The 17,769-nt window shown below is 33.4% G+C and overlaps 3 protein-coding genes across 6 annotated transcripts in view; 2 read left to right on the top strand and 1 right to left on the bottom strand.

The window, feature by feature from the left end:
* LOC113499632 (metastasis suppressor protein 1-like) overlaps positions 1-17,769 on the bottom strand; it is a 138,794-nt gene that overhangs the window by 31,816 nt on the left and 89,209 nt on the right. The gene's annotated exons all lie outside the window — the stretch shown is intronic.
* On the top strand, positions 48-17,694 carry LOC113499633 (phenoloxidase-activating enzyme-like). The gene is made up of 8 exons (XM_026880168.1): positions 48-198; positions 13,163-13,323; positions 14,086-14,252; positions 14,907-15,067; positions 15,238-15,400; positions 15,677-15,882; positions 16,001-16,161; positions 16,519-17,694. Exons 1-8 carry the CDS (start codon positions 144-146, stop codon positions 16,774-16,776), a joined length of 1,332 nt encoding a protein of 443 aa, XP_026735969.1. The 5' UTR covers positions 48-143; the 3' UTR covers positions 16,777-17,694.
* Positions 7,394-13,141, top strand: LOC113499635. The gene is made up of 6 exons (XM_026880170.1): positions 7,394-7,484; positions 8,591-9,435; positions 10,320-10,361; positions 10,772-10,861; positions 11,760-11,822; positions 12,307-13,141. Exons 2-6 carry the CDS (start codon positions 9,405-9,407, stop codon positions 12,420-12,422), a joined length of 342 nt encoding a protein of 113 aa, XP_026735971.1. The 5' UTR covers positions 7,394-7,484; positions 8,591-9,404; the 3' UTR covers positions 12,423-13,141.

The following is a 17,769-nucleotide window of genomic DNA, read 5'->3' as shown; positions in this document are numbered from 1 at the left end:
GTGACGTGAATGCTAGATGATCGCTAGTTAGTCAATAAACATATTGGGCTTTGGGCTGGGTGATCACAGTTCGTCTGACCACAGTCGGGCGCGGACGTCGTTCGTGTTGTGTCAACCTAACATGCAGTGATATTCTAACAAAAATGAATTTATTATTCGTTGTCGTCGTTGCTGCTTGCTGCTGTCTCGTAAATGGACGTAAGTTTTTGTTTTATTTTTTTATTTAAAATCGGGTTTGAATTCGATTCGTTGTGGTATTTTGTTTAAGGAAAATTTGCGGTTAAAACGTTTTTATGCAAATGTGTTGTGTGTGTTAAGAATATTTGCAAATTATATTCTGTACGCATTGTGTACGGTGGCACGCGTTACATTTTTATTTGTAGTAATGATCAGACGTTGTAATTATCATTCAGAAACTGGTTATTAATAATGGATTAATTAATTAAATCGCATCAATAAAATGAACATTTATTAAGTACATTAACACCTACCTACTATTAATACTTATCAAATCTACATTGAAAATTTTGAAATTTACTCACACGTCTATACATAAAAAGTTTGAATGTCTGTTTTTCATATTGAAATAACCGTTTGTTACTACATGCATATTAAATTGATGCGGTAAATACACCATCGTAACATTAAAAAAAATGTGCGTCTGTCTATCTGTTTGTTCCTAATCTTTAAATGTCTGGACCGATTTTGTCGCGACTTTTATTGGCAGGTAGCTGATTTAATAAGGTTAGGTTCACGCGGACGAAGTTGTATAGGAATCTAATTTTATTATGGAAGGTATCTAATAATAAAACAAAACGGACTTACTCAACCATCATCGAATTTCAAAATTGAGAAGAAAAAACTTTGCGAATTGGTCAATAACAAACATTATTTTGTAACTAATTTAAAACGTACACACATAAAGTGTTCGAAACAAAAAACTAAACTTTTTGCTCGATTATAACAAGGCCGCATCCGCGTTTACTAGTTATCGATAAAGACTTTAATATTCACATGTCAATTTCTCAAAACATGAGTATTAATTTTTGAAATTGATTGAACGCAACAAACATTGCTATTAGATGTATCGTTTACCGTCGTGCAACATTTGTTTTCTTGGGCAAACGTGTCGGCTTTAAAAAATCTTTAAAAAGGTGGGTTCCAATGTGATAGGAGTCTATTTAAACTTAAAACGACTCTATTAAAACTTGATATAAATCGCCTTGAAAACATCCTTAAAGGAACCTATTACCCCCCCCCCCCCCCTAAAGAAATTATTACATTAAAACATACGTTAATAGAATCGCATTAACACGACCATGCTTTAATTTTTTCGCCGGTAAGTCATAACAGCGAGCAATGAAGAGAAACTTTATTTTGAGATGTTTTAATGTAAAGCAGCATCATACACACACGATAAAAGCTGCGCTTAGTTTGTGTCTCGAAACGAATGTAATTTTATACAAATCTCTTTCAATTCACGGAATAATTTCACGGGAAGAGTCACTGATTAAAAAGGCGTAAACGGCAACGTAGGTTCAACATACAAAGGACTTAGCATAATCTAAGATGCAATCCAATGAGACATCTACCAGGATCAAAGATTTTTATTACTATTATTCAATGAATACATTCGGTAATCTTAAAAGCCGCGTATGTGTATTTTAATTTCAAATAATAAAATAACGTGTCTTCGGTCAGAGGGTTTTTACAAGCAACAGTAGTTTTATAGCATTTATAAGAAAGGAAAAGCCAAAGATTCTTATCTATAACGATTTATAAAATAGGATTTCCCTAAGACATTACCGACCGGTTAATTTTTTAATTGTTATGTGATACAAAGTGTTCATTAATACGACTGGTTATACAAGTTACTGATTGTTAGATTGTAAATATTGTAGGTAGATAGGTACTAAGTGCGTCCCGCGGTGTTAGCCGCCCGTTAATCCATACTTAACCAAATACACTTTTCTTGGACATCCCACGAAAACTACTTACAATTTTTTGGGACAGGAAGACAAATAGCCTGTGTCAATCCGGATCATAAAGCTCAATATAATTTTATCAAAACTCTTCTACTTAAAGATTACAAATAAACATACATGACGTACAATACTTATCTCAGTGACGTTCCGAAATATATTTTTTGTACATTCCTACACACATATTAATAAATGGCGCCTGTTTTAGACCTACCAGAAATAAAAACATTTTGATTTTGACAGTATTTTCAATTAATTAATATTATTACATACTATGTCCTTCGGATAACTGTTTAATTAATTCTTCTAATCAACCCAACAATCATTGAACTTTCCTTATCAATGGCGTTGAAATATTTATTATAGGAACACAATTAGTGTAACTGTAGCCGCAAATATAAGTATTTTAATTAACTTTTCAATGTGTCGACTAAAATACTCCTTTATTAAGACGCAAATTAATTTGTTTTATTTTGATTTATCAACTATAGAAATGAATAGTTCTGTATATTATGATTATTTTACAACACTTTAAAACAATAATAACAGATATACTGAGCGCGTATTCCGACATCCGAAAGTTTGACTCTTGGCAGTTGAGGAAGCGGGTTGACACTCCACGCCCGTGTCTCGCTTGAACAACTGCAAGAGTCTTATTAGGCCCGGCTTGGACACTAAGATAACGAAGTCATTTAAAGATTTAGTTCATAGACCAAGCAGAGGAAATCCCTACAAAAACCCGAAACATAAATCAAATCCTTCGAAAACCTTACAAAAATAAAAACTCTGCGCTTTACCAAAGTCTAATCTCCAAAATTGGATTAAGAAAAATATATAGATGCGACTCTTACAGAATACATAACAATATGAAACATTAATTTAAAACAGGTTATGTGACTATACAATCGAACAATCAAGCGAAGTCGTCTCAACAACAATATTAAAATGTAATTTTACGCGCGATTACCGCACGATACGTATGCTTGTACCAATAATGGCGGAACATTATTTAATATATGTAATTGATGTGGATATTTGTTTTTATTGAATTAGAATTTAATCTTATTATTATGTGTGATTTGTCGCTAGGTTAATATCTACATTTTTTTTAACGAGTGTAGATGTGTTAGCTGTAAATAATTCATTACACAGTGATCATGATTACACGGTCATTGTTTGAGACCGTTAAACATAGGCGTTGATAGTTTTGGTGATTAGTCAATGTTATAACAGATTATTAATTTTATTGATACTGTACTGCGTTTGTTGTGTGCAGAAAATCGCCCCAGTTTTCTTATCTAACCAAAATATATGGCTATATGAATACTAAAATAATAACATGAATTTAGCTCTGAATGTGAAGATCATTCAAAACAATACAAAATTACGTATAACTTCACTACCATTTGAATATCATTTTTAAGAGGTAGCTGAAAACACTAAATTAATATATTATCACAATTTGAACCTTAAATAGCTGTAGGTAATGTGTCCATGGGAAGAACAAGGAACAGTAATATCTCACAAATCATGAGTCCTAAACTTGCAAGTATACGATAAGATATGACTAATTGTTCAAAATAAATATCTCCTTCATCCTTGAAAAGATTAGTATGATAAAAATGAATAAAACAACATCAACAGTTCAGAAAACTTTGCACTCGTAATTACAGTGGTCACAATTACATAAAGATATAAAAACCAGTTGCCCTTTAAACGGGACAGGATAATCTGTACTTGTCCTAGCCCGGTCTGAAGTAGCGGGCTTTACAGATCTAGTTTTACTACATGTCAGCGTCAAGAAATTATATACGTAACATTGCTTTGCTCATCTTAAATATGTACTTACTATAGACTACATTGAAATTAAATACAACATATCATAAGAGATAAATGGAGAGGGATTATTAATGTTTGCAATATTTCATGTTTTGTTTGCTGCCCTCAAAATCGACTATGACGAACTTGTAGCGAATTATCTATCTATACTAATATATAAAGCTGAAGAGTTTGTTTGAACGCGCTAATCTCAGGAACTACTGGTCCAAATTGAAAAATTCTTTTTGTGTTGAATAGACCATTCATCGAGGAAGGCTTTAGGCTATAAACCATCACGCTGCAACTAATAGGAGCGAAGATACAACGGAAAAAGTGAAAAAATAGGGCAGGTATAAATCATAACTTATATCTTCTACCCACGGGGACGAAGTCGCGGGCAACAGCTAGTTACTTATGTAAACGTCACAATCCATAATTTTAGAGGTTTTTCTTTCTTAATATAATGACGCTTTGAGATGAGAATTAATATTATCTATAACTTTCAGACTAAATGATACATTTTTACGACATGTTACATTCTTTACTTTACTATTTTTCTTTAAATGCGATAGATAAAACAAGAAAGTGGATAGATTCAATAGCTGGTTGTAGAACCACGTTGGGGTTTCAATAAATTAAATAACTTAAATTGTTATTATGCACATAATTTAGAAACAATTTATGTTAATGTAATAATATAATAAGGAAAACTGTTTAATTGGTCGAGAATTTAATGTTTATCTTGCGAATACAAAGTGACTAATAACTTAGGTACCTTTTGTATTTTAATAAAAACATTATAAATTTAATTTCCAATGATTCAAATTTTATCTTTATGTCGACTCAAGTTTTATCAAAATGAGCGGAGAGCACTTCATAAAAAACCACTCCAGCTTTAAGGAATTCCACCCTTGTCACAAATATTCGATCAAGATGCACAAGCTGCCAGAACTTATAACTTTACTTCTAATTGTAATTTTAATTAAATAAACAATTCATGTTACATTGTTCCCCTCTTCTACTTTTAGAGTACTGGGCAAAGTTCACAATTGTTAACCATTAAATTTTCAACACATAGGTACATACCTTGTGAAGTACAAACAAAGTATTTTTTACAACTTCGACATTTCGATTCTCATCATGAGTCTCATCTTGAGAAGTAGATTTGGCAGCTTTGCGATCTGACATAAGGCACATGAGTCAAAATAAAGGCAATAACATATCCACACGTTTTTACATTATTAAACAAAAGAAGATGGTCATAACAGTGATGGGTCATTGACGTTTAATTATATTTCAACAAAAAGTTTGCACAGGAAAACCAAAGTATTAATTGGCATCGGGCACACACATCTTGAAAGCAGAACAGTGTTGAGTATTTACAAATCTTTAAACAAGATTCAATTCATAATATTTATGGATGCGTGAAGGGAAGAATTCAGGGCCCCAACTCTGCCATTTACAATGGTTGGTGCATGAATTAAAATTGGCTTAAAATGACACTTCGCGTGTTCTCTTAAGCATTTTTCTTTTACAATAATTGGAAATTCAGGACGGTACACTCAAGGTCAATACAATGAATTGACAATAATTATTGGATTGGAAAAGAGCTTGGCAGAATAGGAATAGTTTTAAATTTAATCCAATTGCCATTCATTTATCGTTATTGTAAATAGCAGAATCGGGGCTCAGTATGCATTCCATATCCATATATGAAGCCGTATTCGAATAAACGATTTTCAATTTGATTTTATCCTTTCGGTCATTAGGTTATAAGTAAATCAAATTTCGTAAATCTTCCGTAAACCAGTATATATTATGTTTTTAGTGTCTTGCTACAAACATATTTCTTTTATAAAATAATACGTAGCAACTTTCAATACATTTTAGACAAAATAAACATTATGTGACGCACATGAAGTTACTTCAAAATACTAGATCACATACATTTTGAAAATTAACAATATTTTGATGTTAAAACTAGTTTATAAACAGGATCTTGTATCAAAACACGTTTTTGATGACGTGACCTTACATAATTAGCAAACTTTGTTGACATTTGGAAACTTATCGGTCATAATGTCAAAGTCTTTGGTAACAGAGGACTTGGGAAGGATAGATTAGATTAGAATATTCTTTATTGTACACCATGGAATTACAGCAGTGATTCTTAATACATACAATGTTAGGGTACAATGGGTATAATAGCGTATAATGTAGGGTAGAATATTGATTAGGTAGAATTATATCATTTCCAGTCAGTGTACTACCTACACTAGTGTGTCAGACTATCTTACCCTTTAGAAACACTATTCTCAGAGTCAACTAGTACAGATATTCTATTGGTTGTTTGGCAGTTTATCGGTTAACAGGTAATCTTGTTGTGTCTTTTTATACAAACAAATAACTGTTAAATGATGTAACGGTTTACTCACGCGTATTTATCGGGGTAGCCCGACTAGTTTCGGACCCAACCGGAGTCCTTAATCATGAGCAGACGCGGCGGGATCGCGAGTCGTAGTTCGACTCGCGATCCCGCCGAAACTAGTCAGGCTACCCCGATAAATACGCGTGAGTAAACCGTTACATCATTTAATAATGAATCATTCTCACGACAGTTACTATCAAAACAAATAACTGGATTATTTTAGTGCTAATCATAATTTGTGTAGAGCACATGACACATGGTTTTAAAAACTCAACTCTGTTTTAATCAGTACTTTTAATTCATTGCTTACCCGAAACTTTATTTTGGCTTGTTTGCCATTCTAAGCTTAACAATGAGATAAAAAGAAATCTTCCTTCAACAGGTTCAAATCGTTCTAGACTTTTAAGACTTAAAACTGAAGGTGAGTTCTCATTGTTATCACCAGTTATCTTTTTAATTATTGATTAATTTAACTACTTACAGACTCCTTTAATTTTTATTTTTGTTTACAAGTTTAAACTTAGATCTTACGATTCGCTATATTTGGAATAGTCTTGATAAAAACGAGCATATAAGCATACTTTGAAAATTAGATTACGATGAACAAACTTTTTAGATTCTTTTTTCAATTAGCTAGAAACTATTATCAATTATGATTTAATTATCTTTTGACAGAACAAATCGAATCAAACGATTTAATAAACGGTGAGATGCATTTTTTCTTTTGTACGACCCCCATTTTAACAAGGACTGTTTCGTTTTATCACAAGGTTTATTTTTAAATACCTGTACATTTGTCCTCTGGTCAGTGATTTTATTGAATTAAACATTAGAGGTGTGATTACTACAGTTTCATTCATACCACATTATTTTGAACTTTTGTAGGAAGTCTATATTTTGCTACAATTATGATTTCTTAAGTTCTTCTACATTGTGAAGATCTGTTTTTAACCTTAATTATATTTTCCAGATGATTTAAAAGGTATCGTAAGGTTTATTTTTATTTTGTGCCTCATACAATTCAGTACTCATTATTAAAGTGTATTTTTGTATATTTTGACAGCAGAACTAAAAGGTAAGTTTCGTTTATTCAGCTATTCAAACCAATTACCGTCCCATTGCTATTTTTTAAATACCTACATACCAAAGATTTTATATTGTTTATTTGGAATTTATTATGTCATTATGATATATTTTCTATTTAAATTATTTTACTTTTCCAGAACAAATATGTACTCTCCCGAAAGCTAAAAAAGGTAAGAATGGTTTATTTCTTTAAGAAACTCGTAAATAAACATAATAATAAATATAGAAAGGTTGTCTTGCTTCAAATCTCACAAGACAATGATATGAATTATTTTTAATGGATAGTTTTAAGCGATGCTCCATTAAATAAGTATTTATTCGCTAACATTTTTTTTAATTTAAAAGTCCCAATGCATATATTATTGTTATACAGGCAAACAGTTGAGAATAAACAAGAATGGTGAGATATTCAGTAGTTTTGTAATATTATTTAAATTATTTACACTAACTACCTACAACATATTTTTATTAAAACTCTCGTGAGGCAGATAAATTATTGTTTAAGAACGGCAGAAGAATGTCTGCTCATTATTAAGGATTACAGTTGGGTACGAAATTAATCGGGTGATCCCGATAAATACGCGAGAGAATATGCATCTTGTAAATATGAATCATCCTCGCGAAAGTTACAAAAGAAATCCTTGTTCATTAAAAATAACAAGGTTTTAATTTTTAAACAATCTAGGTTTTATACTTATACTTAGTAATACATATATTAATTTCGTAAATAAATATATTTTAACAGCAGAAATACCTGAAAGCGATGAAGACGGTAAGGTTTAATTGATTTATCGTATTTTAGACTCAAAAACTTTGAAGTACCTTTATACATTTTTAATTGAATATTAATTTGTTTTATTAAAGTATTAATAAACATATTTGATAGAAAAAAGCTCCGAAGACAAACCATCTGGGGTTCAAGGTAATTTATTTGGTATTAATATTATATAAGTCTACATATAAATGAATTATATGAAAACTTTTTTAACGACTTTCAAAAGAGCAAGTTGTTCTGAAGAAACTCAATTAGATTATTTATTTTTTTAAACTGAAAACTCGGGATTAAATGTATTCTAACAAAATAACAAAGCTACGAAGACAAGCCAGTACATAGTGGTTTCTTAGGTTTACGCGAATGTTAGACATAGAAATGAAACTACTTTTACGGATTAATCCAAACTAAACCGCGATAAAATCCATAAAAGTAGTTTCATTTCAACAAGCCAGTACTATAGCCATATGTAAATAAATACTAATATAAAGCTTTATTTGACAGATAAACAAGCATTTTGGCCGCAAATAGTTATAATTAAACCTCTCGGTGAGTCTCCGTTTGAATAAATACGTTACTATTCTATACACTCAAATTTTGAGATACCATTTTTGACTAATCGTATATAACCTTCTTTCATATTCATCACTTACAAAAGTGCTAATCTCATTCCAGTCCTTTCTTTCAAACGGTACCTTATTCATCAGCGATGTATATGATTACTTTATACCGTTTTTGATATTATTATAGCCGAACAGATGTTGGCTTTTCAACATCGTCCTCCTATGGGTGAGTAGATTAGCAGTAGTCGAAATTAAAAAAGTTAAAATAAATAACCAGAGCACTTGATAAGTGATGAAAGGCCGGTGGACGGACTTAGTCCAATTCAACGTTTAAAGTCTGCCTTCAGCCTCACTGTATAGAGTTGCTCAAAAGGATTGACCTTTCAGAATATCTGCTATTGTTATTGTCCTTTATAACTGCTAATTAGCACCCCAATTTGGATTAATTTTAACTTGTATTTGTTTGAACGTGTTTCTTTTTATTAGCTATAGACGATCGGTAACACTATTTTACTAATTTCCAAGGCATGTTATACCTTAATATTTTGTAGCCCTGTGTTGTTTTTTTAAGATTTCGTGAGTATGAAAATGTATAAACTTTAATAAGTTTTCATTTCGACTTCAAACCTCTTCTTCTTTATAACCTTTTCTTAAACTTTAGCCGTCAGTCTTACGTTTTCAGTTGAATATATTATTTAAAAGTAACTTGGCTGACATTGGCATTTGTTTTTTTTTCGGCAGGGAATCCTTATAACATGCCTAATCACCTGTATGAACAGTTCATGGGTAAGTTAATAGTTAGTTTAAGTTTGAACGTTTACTATCAAATCTCATATTTTACACTGGTACTTAATTCTAAGACCATAAACTTGACATACACATAAGATTAAAATTTTTGAAAACAATCCATTTATTTTACCATTCATATTCTCATCAATTTTGATCACATAAATTAAATTAATCATAAACAGATTGATGGCATTATCATCCATAATCCATACATAATCAAGTCCGTATCATTTGAATCCACATTACCTAACAGGGAAAAAAAAGTCGTCGAAAAAACCTTCCAAAAAAGGGCATCACCCGACGACTACTGAGAGTGAGTGAACGTTTCGAAATTTAACGCACAAAAGCACAAAAAAGGTCCGCACATAAGAACACACTGAAAACTAAGCTCCACTACACACACACCTTAATCTGCTACTCAGCGTTCTATTTTCAGCCCTCGATGGTCTTCTTGTTTTCGTTTCTTTTTTCTTTCCACTATTGGATTTTTTTTATCATTTAACTATTTTCCCTGGATCTATTGTTATTATTTTTCTTTATATTTTTATCATTTTACTATTTTACGCTGTTCTTGCGTAAAACATAATATTTTACAAAATGTACTATTTATACCTGCATTTATTTTTAAAAAGAGTAACTTGTGGAGTTTCATGAATGACACTTTGGGAACTAGTCATCGTTGTAACGTTTTGAAAGAGCCTGGAAAACGGGCCTACTTGAAATAAAAACTTTAGATCTTTTTGTTCTCTGCGCAGATGCGCAGGGCGCACATGAAAATACAATGAAAATAAATTAGAGTGATAGCACATATAAAATAAACCCCGCCAAAAAATTCGGATCTGTTATTACATTCCTCATTAGTAAATGTTTTATTTTAACAGGTTATAATCATCCTAGCTTACCACCAATGCACCAACCAACACGTAAGTTCGATTTAATAACTTTCGATAATTGTATCATTAATTTCTATGAAAGAACTAGACCACGTTTTGAGTAAGAATCGAAATGAAAAAGAAGTTTGAAAAAATACAAATCGACATCAGTTGTTTTAGATTTGGATTTTGATGACTTCATAATTATTAAAATGTAAACTTGTTACTGGTTTGAATCTACACAGCTGATAAACTTTCATGTTCTTCTAATAGTATAGATATAGATTTAAGTCTATAATTAATTACTATAGTATGACTACCACGAATAGTGCGAACGATTCAATGATAAACCTGGAAGCGTTTGTCTGGATGTCCAATCGACAGTATAAAACATCTTTAAAACGAAATCAAATCTCAAAAGTGTGCCATAATTATATTTGATATTCATATTTGTTTAACAGACACACAAGTAACATATAACGACAATCAAAACATATACACGACGACGACGACTGTTCACACTACCACAACAAAGGCTCCGATACCAGAAAGTAAGACATTTTGCAATAGTATACAGTCTTGAAATCCAAAATACTCTTGGAAGAATTCGCTCGGACATTGGAAGCAAAGTCTCCGATACCCGATGACTTCAGACCCAAACTATCTCCTTCAGAATCCACGTCTTTAATGAAGCTGACCTATGAACGAACCAATTTGAATAGGTTGACTCCCACAGTGATGAGTTAAATCACTATATCGCGGAAGGATTTTAAAAGCATCCAAGTTAAATGCACAAATACAGAGAGGGGATATTGCTTGGTACATCGGTCTTGAGCTATAACTGTAATAAAGATTTATAGTAGCTGAGCATTGGATTATCTGAACATTCGGAGGTAATCAAATGCAAGTACTGAATTTAGTAAGCTATAGGCAGAGGCACGAGTTAGACTTTCAATTGCCGCTGCGATTCTCCTTAACTTACAAATAACTATCGTAAATTTGTTTAGTACGACTACAAAAAGGAAAACCAAGTACCTACTTATAATGCTTATGAATATTAGCTCTTATTCATTGCACTATTAGCTTAGCAACTAAACTTAAGTAGAGGAAAATTACATAAAAACAGATCACATCATCCTTTTAATTACTCAACAGACACATATGGAGGCCTTATTAAAATATTACGTAATACTAAAACTGTTTAGGCAAACACATCATAATATGTATAAATTGCAATATATTGTGATGAAGATGATGTTATAATACCAACTAATTACTTTCGTATATTCATATCATAATTGTACGTCTAGGAAAGTAGAAGAAACTTATACAAGGTGCTGAGGAAAACACAAAATCGTAGCAAAAAAAGCTAAGGATAATTTGGATTAGTCTATGTATAGTGATAACGTTTTTTTTTTTAAACTCCATTTAATGATAATTTCTTTACAGCCCAAACTGAGGAACAAAGCTATTATCCTCCAATGTCGAGCATAATAATACCTCCGTCCGGTGGTAAGTTTAATAAGACCTATATTTCAACCTAATGAGAGGCGAATATGACGTACTACTTCAGCATTCTGATTTAACGAGAATGAGAACTTTAGCAGATAGAAAAATAGGGTGACATGACACAAGGGTGAGTGACATTTAAAAAGGATATTCTGATTAGGGTTCTGAAGCAGAAATGCCGTATGTTGAATCGTTCACCGATTACAATAACCTAACGCCTAACAATCAGGTAGAGAAACACGAAATTAATGCGGAGGTTTTGATCGTGGTTTGTTTATCTTAAACGGAACTTAACATAAATGCTAAATACTATATAATTTTAGACGTAGAATTTACAACTATTGATGTCAGCTTTTATTTTGATAATGTTAAAGAAATAGATCAATAGACTGTACTTTGGCGTCGTATAGTGAGGCTTAATAAAGATGCTTAATAATTGATTAGAATTACGAAGCAATCTAACTCATTTCTATCTAATATTTTATAGAAGCAAATATCAGTTACAATGACGAAACCGAAGAAGACGAAAGCAACAGTGACAGTGATAATGATAATGATAATGATCAATCGGAAAGTGGTAAGTTTTCACAAAAGGAGGCATAATAACTTGAACATACCGACAACAAACACCTTCAGATGACCCGGACAGGAATTCTCTCCTACTGTCTAAACGCACATACTGTTTGACTGAATCGTGGTCTCAAGAGGATTTCCATGGCGTTACAAGAAGATCCCAAATTTCGGAATTCATCAAAATCTAACTTCAGTTTTGGTTTTGACGATCTTAGATATTGGGCATTATACTTTCAGATTATTTCACAGCACAAAAATACAAAATACGCTATCTTCAACTTTACACCTTTATCTTGAGGATAAAATAAAATTTAAGTCTTACCAAAATAAATACATCTTTTAACACATCAACTTGTTCATTTTATTTTCCTTACCTGCATCGTTGACCTTTACTTTGATCCCTATTGACATCGTTAATCGTTATACGATATCTTTCCAATAACCTTCACCCATGTTTATATCCTATCCTCCTACATGTATCTATATCTCTACTGTGTAATTTAGAAAATTTGGTACATTTATAAAATGACACATGTATGTACCTTATCTGTTTTTCGTCATCTTTGTCTACTGATATACCATTGTATTTATTCCGTGTGAATCTAATTTATTTAAAATAAGTATTGCAGTATTTGAAATAATTTCATAATTTCGTACCATACGAGACATCAACATACATTACGCACGCCAAGTCCAATCAATCGCAAAATCTCCCAGTTGAAAATTTGGAAAAGTAACGCCCATGTTCACATTTTGGTTATCCATTACAGAATCAAATTATTGCAATACTCCAAGCGACGACGAGGGCGAGTGCATATCAGTGTACAAATGTCCGCCTCTGCTGGCCTTGATCAGCAAGAAGGATCGCACGAGCCAGGACGTTGACCTGCTGAAGAAGTCACAGTGCGGCTACGACGGGGATGCACCAGCCGTGAGTATTTATTTAACTACACAAATATCAATACGCTGGTTCTGGTAGTGATTTAAGTAACACTAGTGCATACTTGGAAAGAATAAACCTATACTTTTATACTAATATATAAAGCTGAAGAGTTTGTTTGTTTGTTTGAACGCGCTAATCTCAGGAACTACTGGTTCAAATTGAAAAATTATTTTTGTATTGAATAGACCATTATATAGGCTATATACCATCACGCTGCGACTAATAGAAGCGAAGATACAATGGAAAATGTGTAAAAAACAGGGCAGGTATGAATCATAACTTATATCTTCTAACCACGCGAACGAAGTCGCGGGCAACAGCTAGTTTGATATAAAGATTTTGATAAACTAATTCCGTAACGGTTTATCTATAAAATCTATGTTTTTTTACTACCGCTACTAAACGACTCCCGCAGTAAGGTATTAAATCCTTGTATCGCGTTGCAAACATTTAAGTCACTTGCACAATGACGGAAATTAGAGGTTTAAGGAACAGTATGTTGCATTATGAGATGAACAGACAGGTATACTACTACTATGCTAGTATACTACTAGACATGATATTATTCCAATTGAAAATACTTTTTTTCTTACTCACACCGGTTCGGCGCCGGCCTGTGCCTCATCATCCATTGCTCGGACTCCATCACTATAGGTCCTTTTTGTGCAGATATCAAACTCGTCAAGTCTCCTAACTTCCTAACATTCGTTTCAAAATTAAACATAGCCTATTGTTTATTAAATTTCCCAGGTTTGCTGTCCAAAAGCAACGACACCAACGCCAGAGCCGGAAGGAAGTTGCTATACCCCTGAAGGGCAGCCTGGACAATGCATCAGCCTATACTCGTGCCCCCATCTCGCGAATATGCTAAAACCTCCTGTACCACCTGAGAACATAAAATACGTCCAGAACTCCAAGTAAGCAAACAACAATATAGCAGTAAATGTAAATGTCATCCCAATTTGAATAGGCTTCGGTTCTTTTCGGCCTGAAAAATTCCAGTTTCAGCAAAAATATTTCCTCGACAATATTTCATGGGTCATTCATACTAGAATAAAAGGCCATGTTAATGAAGGAAAGGTCTTCATAAACCTTTGTTTCTTAAGATTTCATATTAACTTCTCTCATGGGGAATTCTTCGTCTCAGATTATAGCGACCTTCACAAGCACTTAATAAAATGTTTAAGGAAAATCTGCAATAATGCAGGAAGGTACGTTTATTGTTAAGAACCTGTTGAGAATGTCAAGGACTTCAGGTTGATATGGCGACTGGTCCATAATTTCGACAAATAACGATTCTATAACGTTATAGAATATAGTATTATAGAAATTACAAATATCATGAGACATTTAGGCTTATTTCTGGACAATCCTACTACGAACTACGTAGACAATACATTCCTACATCGTTCCTTGCATGTACGTTATTGAAATACGTAGAAAATGCTCAAACATACAACCACCATACAAGCAAAGCGAACTAATCAAGTGTTCTTTTTGCGCTTGAATTTTGTCACAACTTAGTCGAACAATTTTTTGATAGCTTGAATGTTTGTTTTTAATTTTTCAAGGTGTGAAGGTACTGAACAGTACAGTGTATGCTGTGGACCAATGGGCAATAGACAAAAGGATGTGGTAATCGGTAACTGTCAAGCTAGGATGAACGCTTTCCCGCCTGATCCTCGCACTGAGTGCTGTGGCGTAGACAGCAGAGTCGGCAACAAGATCGTAGGTAAGTAGAACTTTATGAGCATAAAAAAATGTTTAAACAGGGTGTCCCAACCCAAAACTCAACGATAATCTGAGACCGGATGAAAGGCCAAGTGATAACAGATCAGGGGAAAAAAATCCATATCACTCAGTTCAGCGATAAAGAATTCTATCAACATTAACAAATTTCAGGTGGTAACGCGACAACGGTAGACCAGTACCCATGGTTGGTGATGATTGAATACGTCAAACAGGGCGTCACGAAGCTGCTATGCGGAGGTGTTCTGATCAGCGGGAAATACGTGCTCACTGCTGGCCATTGTGTGGCTGGACAAGTCCTGGATGTTGGCACGCCGTGAGTTTCTAACCTTAATAAATTAGTACCTGCGGCTTCGCCTGAATGGCTGAGTGGCGTCCTTTAACGTCGGCTGAATGTATCCATGTTGTCAAATTCATACCAAATTTCATCGAAACCGGTCCATCAGTTTGAGCGTGAAGAAGCTACAAACATACATACATATGGTAATCATTAATTTTACAAAAAAATAATGATTACCATATGTACCACCAGGACTGTGATGACTGCGATGACTTCTTAGATAGAGAATAAACCAACATGCTTATTTTTCAGGAAGAGAGTTCGCCTTGGTGAATACGATATTGCCAATGAGGGTCAAGATTGCGCGCCAGTCGAAGCTAACGGCGAGGACTGTACAGATGGTGTGACCAGAATCGCGATCGAGAGGGCCATACCGCATCCACAGTACAACCCTGTGTCCCCTCAGAAGAGGCATGACATAGCTTTGCTCAGACTGAAGGAGACTGCGCCATTTACAGGTATATTCACAACCGTTCAAATAATAAGAAGTAAAAAATAAATAAACACTCAAGTTTAAAAGAGCCTTAAAACTTTTAAGATTTCAGCAAAATTATAACAACCCCTTCTAATTTACAGACTTCATCCGTCCAATCTGTTTGCCGACCAGAGATTGGACGTCTCCAAGCAGGATCCCCGCTAACTTTACGCTTTACGCCGCTGGATGGGGAGCAGTCAGCACGAGGCAGTCGTACAGTAACGTCAAACTGCACGTCGACCTGCCCTACGTCCCACCAGAAGTAAGTTATATTAAAATCTGCTACTTGATAAGATCAGAGTAATCTTTTTGACTATCTTTTATCTAATATAGCCAATTTTCACAATGTGATTCATTTATAGAATATTTTTCATTAATTTCCCCAAAATTAACAATTCAAAGTTAGATATTTAGTTCCAATTTTAGTTCGGTATTGATAGCAGCAGATAGTGGTAAAAAAACAGCAAAACTTTTAAATAAATTTCACACAGGTCTACTGGAAATTCTAGATTATATAAAGTAACAATTTGCGTAAACGGAAAAACTTGCAAGCTTTCGATATAGTCACTAAAAAATTCAACTTCATTCATTTTATTAACCCTCATATACTTGTTTGCAGAGGTGCCAACCGGCCTACAGTTTACCAGGCCGCAGCGTCAACTTATGGGCGGGCCAGCTCTGCGCCGGCGGCATCAACGGCAAGGACTCCTGCAAGGGAGACTCCGGGGGCCCCCTCATGTACGAAGACGGCAGGACTTATGAGGTCATTGGTATTGTGAGCTTCGGTCCCGTGCCCTGCGGTATGGAGGGCATTCCCGGAGTGTACAGCAAAGTATACGAGTACTTAGACTGGATAAGAAGAACTATTACCCCTTAATAGTATCTTCATTTTCAGTAAAGGATTCGAGCGTCGACTGATCTAATTTGATTTCATTTTTGCTATGAACTTACAAGTACAAATATTTTCCTTCTTTCACACGTTTCGATACTTAAAACAACCTATAATAATCGCTGGTTTCTGAAAGGATGCTATATTGATTCTGCTGTTCACCAATATGATGATAACCTAAAGTTTCACGAATCACTGCAAATGAATTTGACAAATATTACACAGTTTTCAAAGGTACCTTTCAGATATTGGGGTTAAAATTTCAAATTAGTTCACCAACGACGTAATTGATATTGTTTAAAAGACTTTCTTCTCCATGACTCAAATTATGTAGCTTAGACAAATTGTATTTTATGGGAAAGTGTTTGTATTAAAAAGTCTGTAACTTTAATAAATTGCTCAAATGTTCAAATAATTTATGTCTCCTGTATTTCGTCATGCTAGCAGTATATTAAGGTTTAATATAAATTCGATTAACGATTATTGATATCATTGCAAATTAGGTCTAGCTGTTTTATTTGTTGGTTGAAGAGAGAGAAATAAAGTGATTCCTATATTTGAAGGTACTAACACCTAAAAAGAATAAGTGGAATTGAAATGTCTTATAGAGGAGTGTGATACAATGTTGATAGCTTTACCTAATGAACAGCGGCACGGACGTTTGTAAGCAATATTTTGATATTAAATAATCAAGTAAAAATCATCAACTGTTTGCATTTATTTTTGCAATTATAAACTTTATAACAATAGAAATAAAGAACACATGTTTCTCTCTCTGGGTTTGCATCACGCGTGATGTTAAAGATCTCACCGCAATTGAGCTGGTTTTGATCTGAATAGTTCGTAAGTCAAACATCGACTATTGAGATTATTAAAATTTAAAATAAAATAGTGTTTATCAAATGATGCTTTTGTGTATTATTTTATACCTAACCTGAAACATTCATGTATCACTGTCATGTTAAGTGCGACTAGGTTAAT

Source organism: Trichoplusia ni, chromosome 12 (assembly GCF_003590095.1).
Source record: "Trichoplusia ni isolate ovarian cell line Hi5 chromosome 12, tn1, whole genome shotgun sequence".
NCBI classification, from domain to species: domain Eukaryota; kingdom Metazoa; phylum Arthropoda; class Insecta; order Lepidoptera; family Noctuidae; genus Trichoplusia; species Trichoplusia ni.
Note: the sequence above shows the minus strand (reverse complement) of the source record. Positions and strands in the feature narration are given on the sequence as shown.

What these genes read in the sequence shown, in the direction of transcription:
- LOC113499635 (XM_026880170.1), top strand. Translation starts at nt 9,405, where the DNA reads ATGCCTAATCACCTGTATGAACAGTTCATGG. An exon ending in CCTGTATGAACAGTTCATGG is followed by an intron (nt 9,436 to 10,319) that starts GTAAGTTAATAG and finishes TTATTTTAACAG; the next exon opens with GTTATAATCATCCTAGCTTA. An exon ending in AAAGGCTCCGATACCAGAAA is followed by an intron (nt 10,862 to 11,759) that starts GTAAGACATTTT and finishes ATTTCTTTACAG; the next exon opens with CCCAAACTGAGGAACAAAGC.
- LOC113499633 (XM_026880168.1), top strand. Translation starts at nt 144, where the DNA reads ATGAATTTATTATTCGTTGTCGTCGTTGCTGCTTGCTGCTGTCTCGTA. An exon ending in CTGCTGTCTCGTAAATGGAC is followed by an intron (nt 199 to 13,162) that starts GTAAGTTTTTGT and finishes TATCCATTACAG; the next exon opens with AATCAAATTATTGCAATACT. An exon ending in TGCCCTACGTCCCACCAGAA is followed by an intron (nt 16,162 to 16,518) that starts GTAAGTTATATT and finishes ACTTGTTTGCAG; the next exon opens with AGGTGCCAACCGGCCTACAG.